At 39.1% G+C, this 6981-nt stretch overlaps 1 protein-coding gene across 1 annotated transcript; it reads right to left on the reverse strand.

The window, feature by feature from the left end:
* Nucleotides 1-5877: 5877 nt before the first annotated feature.
* LOC116567609 (keratin-associated protein 7-1) lies at nt 5878-6556 on the reverse strand. The gene has a single exon (XM_032302767.1). The coding sequence runs from the start codon at nt 6514-6516 to the stop codon at nt 6253-6255; it is 264 nt and encodes an 87-aa protein (XP_032158658.1). The 5' UTR covers nt 6517-6556; the 3' UTR covers nt 5878-6252.
* Nucleotides 6557-6981: the final 425 nt, after the last annotated feature.

Genomic DNA, 6981 nt, shown 5'->3' on the forward strand with positions numbered 1-6981 from the left:
GGGACTTTAACACTCCCCTCACTGAAATGGACAGATCATCCAAGCAAAAGATCAGCAAGGAAATAAAGGCCTTAAACGACACACTGGACCAGATGGACATCACAGATATATTCAGAATATTTCATCCCAAAGCAACAGAATACACATTCTTCTCTAGTGCACATGGAACATTCTCCAGAATAGATCACATCCTCGGTCCTAAATCAGGACTCAACCGCTATCAAAAGATTGGGATCATTCCCTGCATATTTTCAGACCACAATGCTCTAAAGCTAGAACTCAACCACAAAAGGAAGTTTGGAAAGAACCCAAATACATGGAGACTAAACAGCATCCTTCTAAAGAATGAATGGGTCAACCGGGAAATTAAAGAAGAATTGAAAAAAATCATGGAAACAAATGATAATGAAAATACAACGGTTCAAAATCTGTGGGACACAACAAAGGCAGTCCTGAGAGGAAAATATATAGCGGTACAAGCCTTTCTCAAGAAACAAGAAAGGTCTCAGGTACACGACCTAACCCTACACCTAAAGGAGCTGGAGAAAGAACAAGAAAGAAACCCTAAGCCCAGCAGGAGAAGAGAAATCATAAAGATCAGAGCAGAAATCAATGAAATAGAAACCAAAAAAACAATAGAACAAATCAACGAAACTAGGAGCTGGTTCTTTGAAAGAATTAATAAAATTGATAAACCCCTGGCCCGACTTATCAAAAAGAAAAGAGAAAGGACCCAAATAAATAAAATCATGATGAAAGAGGAGAGATCACAACTAACACCAAAGAAATACAAACTATTATAAGAACATACTATGAGCAACTCTACGCCAATAAATTTGACAATCTGGAAGAAATGGATGCATTCCTAGAAACATATAAACTACCACAACTGAACCAGGAAGAAATAGAAAGCCTGAACAGACCCATAACCAGTAAGGAGATTGAAACAGTCATTAAAAATCTCCAAACAAACAAAAGCCCAGGGCCAGACGGCTTCCCGGGGGAATTCTACCAAACATTTAAAGAAGAACTAATTCCTATTCGCCTGAAACTGTTCCAAAAAATAGAAATGGAAGGAAAACTTCCAAACTCATTTTATGAGGCCAGCATCACCTTGATCCTAAAACCAGACAAGGATCCCACCAAAAAGGAGAGCTATAGACCGATATCCTTGATGAACACAGATGCGAAAATACTCAACAAAATACTAGCCAATAGGATTCAACAGTACATTAAAAAGATTATTCACCACGACCAAGTGGGATTTATTCCAGGGCTGCAAGGTTGGTTCAACATCCGCAAATCAGTCAATGTGATACAACACATCAATAAAAGAAAGAACAAGAACCATATGATACTCTCAATAGATGCTGAAAAAGCATTTGACAAAGTACAGCATCCCTTCCTGATCAAAACTCTTCAAAGTGTAGGGATAGAGGGCACATACCTCAATATCATCAAAGCCATCTATGAAAAACCCACCGCAAATATCATTCTCAATGGAGAAAAACTGAAAGCTTTTCCGCTAAGGTCAGGAACACGGCAGGGATGTCCATTATCACCACTGCTATTCAACATAGTACTAGAGGTCCTAGCCTCAGCAATCAGACAACAAAAGGAAATTAAAGGCATCCAAATCGGCAAAGAAGAAGTCAAATTATCACTCTTCGCAGATGATATGATACTATATGTGGAAAACCCAAAAGACTCCACTCCAAAACTGCTAGAACTTATACAGGAATTCAGTAAAGTGTCAGGATATAAAATCAATGCACAGAAATCAGTTGCATTTCTCTACACCAACAGCAAGACAGAAGAAAGAGAAATTAAGGAGTCAATCCCGTTTACAATTGCACCCACAACCATAAGATACCTAGGAATAAACCTAACCAAAGAGACACAGAATCTATACTCAGAAAACTATAAAGTACTCATGAAAGAAATTGAGGAAGACACAAAGAAATGGAAAAATGTTCCATGCTCCTGGATTGGAAGAATAAATATTGTGAAAATGTCTATGCTACCTAAAACAATCTACACATTTAATGCAATTCCTATCAAAGTACCATCCATCTTTTTCAAATAAATGGAACAAATAATGCTAAAATTTATATGGAACCAGAAAAGACCTCGAATAGCCAAAGGGATATTGAAAAAGAAAGCCAACGTTGGTGGCATCACAATTCCGGACTTCAAGCTCTATTACAAAGCTGTCGTCATCAAGACAGCATGGTACTGGCACAAAAACAGACACATAGATCAATGGAACAGAATAGAGAGCCCAGAAATAGACCCTCAACACTATGGTCAACTAATCTTCGACAAAGCAGGAAAGAATGTCCAATGGCAAAAAGACAGCCTCTTCAATAAATGGTGCTGGGAAAACTGGACAGCCACATGCAGAAAAATGAAATTGGACCATTTCCTTACACCACACACAAAAATAGACTCAAAATGGATGAAGGACCTCAATGTGCGAAAGGAATCCATCAAAATCCTTGAGGAGAACACGGGCAGCAACCTCTTTGACCTCAACCGCAGCAACATCTTCCTAGGAACAACGCAAAAGGCAAGGGAAGCAAGGGCAAAAATGAACTATTGGGATTTCATCAAGATCAAAAGCTTTTGCACAGCAAAGGAAACAGTTAACAAAATCAAAAGACAACTGACAGAATGGGAGAAGATATTTGCAAACGACATATCAGATAAAGGACTAGTGTCCAGAATCTATAAAGAACTTAGCAAACTCAACACCCAAAGAACAAATAATCCAATCAAGAAATGGGCAGAGGACATGAACAGACATTTCTGCAAAGAAGACATCCAGATGGCCAACAGACACATGAAAAAGTGCTCCATATCACTCGGCATCAGGGAAATACAAATCAAAACCACAATGAGATATCACCTCACACCAGTCAGAATGGCTAAAATCAACAAGTCAGGAAATGACAGATGCTGGCGAGGATGCGGAGAAAGGGGAACCCTCCTACACTGTTGGTGGGAATGCAAGCTGGTGCAGCCACTCTGGAAAACAGCATGGAGGTTCCTCAAAATGTTGAAAATAGAACTGCCCTATGACCCAGCAATTGCACTATTGGGTATTTACCCTAAAGATACAAACGTAGTGATCCAAAGGGGCACATGCACCCGAATGTTTATAGCAGCAATGTCCACAATAGCCAAACTATGGAAAGAACCTAGATGTCCATCAACAGATGAATGGATCAAGAAGATGTGGTATATATACACAATGGAATACTATGCAGCCATCAAAAGAAATGAAATCTTGCCATTTGCGACAACATGGATGGAACTAGAGCGTATCATGCTTAGCGAAATAAGTCAAGCAGAGAAAGACAACTATCATATGATCTCCCTGATATGAGGAAGTGGTGATGCAACATGGGGGCTTAAGTGGGTAGGAGAAGAATCAATGAAACAAGATGGGATTGGGAGGGAGACAAACCATAAGTGACTTTTAATCTCACAAAACAAACTGAGGGTTGCTGGGGGGAGGGGGTTTGGGAGAAGGGGGTGGGATTATGGACATTGGGGAGGGTATGTGCTTTGGTGAGTGCTGTGAAGTGTGTAAACCTGGTGATTCACAGACCTGTACCCCTGGGGATAGAGTATTATGCCTCCATCAGAAAGGATGAATACCCAACTTTTGTAGCAACATGGACGGGACTGGAAGAGATTATGCTGAGTGAAATAAGTCAAGCAGAGAGAGTCAACTATCATATGGTTTCACTTATTTGTGGAGCATAACAAATAGCATGGAGGACATGGGGACTTAGAGTGGAGAAGGGAGTTGGGGGAAATTGGAAGGGGAAGTGAACCATGAGAGACTATGGACTCTGAAAAACAATCTGAGGGTTTTGAAGGGACGGGGGGTGGGAGGTTGGGGTACCAGGTGGTGGGTATTATAGAGGGCACGGATTGCATGGAGCACGGGGTGTGGTGCAAAAATAATGAATACTGTTATGCTGGAAATAAAAATAAAAAAAAAATAAAATAAAATAAAAAAAAAAATGTAACAGCAAAACACAAAAACAATTATGGTTTTAGAACAATTATGCTTTAGGTAAATGTTAGCCATGATGATAAGGATCTAGAATCTTATGGTTTGTAGAGATTCCAAATCATCCATTTAGTACCCGATGCTCTTGGAATCTCCCCACCAGTAGATCAGTCTACCTATATGCTGGAACTTCACCAGTGAAAACCCACTTCACCTCCAGATAGCCCCATTCTTCTTCCTTTTTGCATACCTGTTATCTGTCTCGATATATAACTCTTAAGTCACCTCTCTCATGGTCATGTTTATATACCCAAACTTTCCTTCTATAAAAGCTTACACAGTTTATGCTATATTTATATGGACAAGGGCAAATGATAACTCCAAAGGACATTATTATAGCAATTGAAAAAATTAGAGTATGTACTGTAATTAAATAATAATATTACATTAATATTATAATAATATATCAATATTAATATGAATATCAATATTAATTTTCTCATTTTAATAATTATGCTTTCCTTGATCTTAAGCTAAGTGTCATATATATATATACACACACACATATATATATGCCTTTTATCATAAGCTGTCTCCTATATTAAGTCCTTGGAAGGAAATGAATAAAGAATATCTATTTATATTTGGATAATCATTTATAGCACATTTATTGGTGTAAAATAGGAGACTATTTAGTTTCCTTTATTTCCTTTATACATTGAATAAAGTATATTTAAGTCTTCAGGGCAAGGATTATGTTTTATTTGTCTCTATGTCCCTCAAGTCTTAGGACAATCATTGGTATTGTGTCTACTTGGCAAATGTCTATTGAGTGAGCCTCTTGAAAACAGTCAGTTTCTCAGGCCAGTCTCTATCTTAGGTGGTTTTCATAGTCCCCAAAACTCTTAACACAGTGGCCAGAGCCCAGTAGTATTTCATGCATACACGAGTGAATGTTGTATTGGATTATACAATATTTTGCACCCATGAAGCAGAGATTTAACAAGTCAATGAACAATTATTGAGCACCTTCTCTGAGAGAGGCTGGGGGTGCCAAAAATACTTGATATGTGAATGAATAATCTTTCATTCAAACAAAGTATTTTGCTTCAATAAAGCAGAGATTTTTCAGGAGGTAAGACAAGAAGCATTTTCTAAGTATAGACCACATATCATTTCAAGGGCTTTTGATGGCAACTATCATTCTAAAGAATAAATGCTTCATTTTTAATACAGCTGTGTGTGTGTATATATATATATATATATATATATATATATATATATATATAAAATCAGAAGTGAAGCGAAGTGGATGGGAAAAATAAAACTCATCTATCAAAAAGGAAAAAATATTATATGATTTTTAGCTGTTGGCTTCCCTTTATACACCAAATCTTAGAACTTCTAAAAACAAAGATTCATAACTAAGTCCATTTAGCTGAAATTCTTTCAGCAGACTGCAGGGTTCAAACTTCTCTAGAGCTGAGTTCTGTAAACAATAGGGAAAAGGGGAAAGAAACTCAATGAGACGGTGTCACTAATGAAAGAAGGAAAGAAATTTTTTGAGCATTCAACGGCTAAGAAATGTTCCTACTTATAGTCAGCATAGAAAAATACGGACAGTGGCAGTGTATTCTGGATTTAATTTAGAACCCTTTTAAGACCTTTTTAAAAATTGAAATCTCAACATTAAGGGACAAAATAATGAGACATCGCCATATCCTGGTGTACAGTCTGAACTGAAAATTAAGTTTTGGTTAAAGTCAGCCACTATAGGTTGAAACTGGCTGATGAATTCAAAAGCATAAAAGCAGGGTAAAATAAATAACAGGAACAAAAACATGTGTGCTGAATGAAATAGATTTATTAAGAGACTGACAGCAAAACCCCTTTCTACCCACACCCAATTGTAATACATTGATGTCGATGCAGAACTTAGTAACACAGGAGCAGAGCAGCTAGAAGAGGCAATCTACTTGCTCTTAAGGTATGTCGGAGAAATACATCTTGTTCTCCTTGGCTGTAGGTGAGTATCAGTTCAGTACTGGATGCCTGGATGGCTTGTTCGGCATCGTCAAAGACCGGGAACTCAGTAAGACGTCAGGAAGAAGATGGAAGATGTAGCTCCCACATGCATCTGGAGACAGGAAGACAGTCGCTGCTCTTCAGATTGGTTCGCACACAGAGAATCGATGGGGAGTTCTGCACTGCCTGGCGCCATGGGTCCTTCAGTAAGTACTGTAGCCGAAGCCAGAGTTTGAGCCCCATGGCCTGCAGAAGCTGCCGCCATAGCAACAGCCCCTGTTGTACATGTTGCTACCGCCAAAGCTGTAGCCCAGGGAGCCGTAGCCATTGCATCCATAACCATAGTTCAGGGGAGAGCCCAGGGGAATGACGCAGTTCAAGGGGGTGGCTCTGAAGGTCCTGTGGAAGTTGGTTCCATAGCAAGGATAGCCGGGGAAGTAGCTTCCGCAGCAGAAGAAACGAGTCATGGTGGCAGGAGTTGAGGAGGAATGGGATGGATGGGAAAGAGCGAGTTACCCAAGTGTGAATGCTGGTGGCCTCCTGCGGAAGGCTTTTTATACCTCCAGCTGATGGGCATGACACAGTTGTCTAAATATCTTTCCATTCATTTGCATAAATAAGTCTCTTATTTGGTAATAAAATGCGCGTAAAGGAACCCACAGACTCATAGCCCACATTTTTGTTGGCTTTTCTATTTGCAAAGGAATGTGCTGTGTCTTCAAAGCCAAGGCCATCCTTAAGAGACAATTGAATTCTTTTCATCAGTGCCCCATCGTTTAACTACCCTTGGATTGCATCATGTGAGACTCTTTAAATCCTCTGATGATAAACTCCTCCCAAGACAGAGCTAGACTAAAAAAGCTTTGGCAGCAATGTGAACACTTCTACACAGTCTTGAAATTCTCTCCCTGTGCCGTTCAAAAACGTGGGTA

The sequence above is a fragment of the Mustela erminea genome, chromosome 1 (assembly GCF_009829155.1).
Source record: "Mustela erminea isolate mMusErm1 chromosome 1, mMusErm1.Pri, whole genome shotgun sequence".
NCBI classification, from domain to species: Eukaryota; Metazoa; Chordata; class Mammalia; order Carnivora; family Mustelidae; genus Mustela; species Mustela erminea.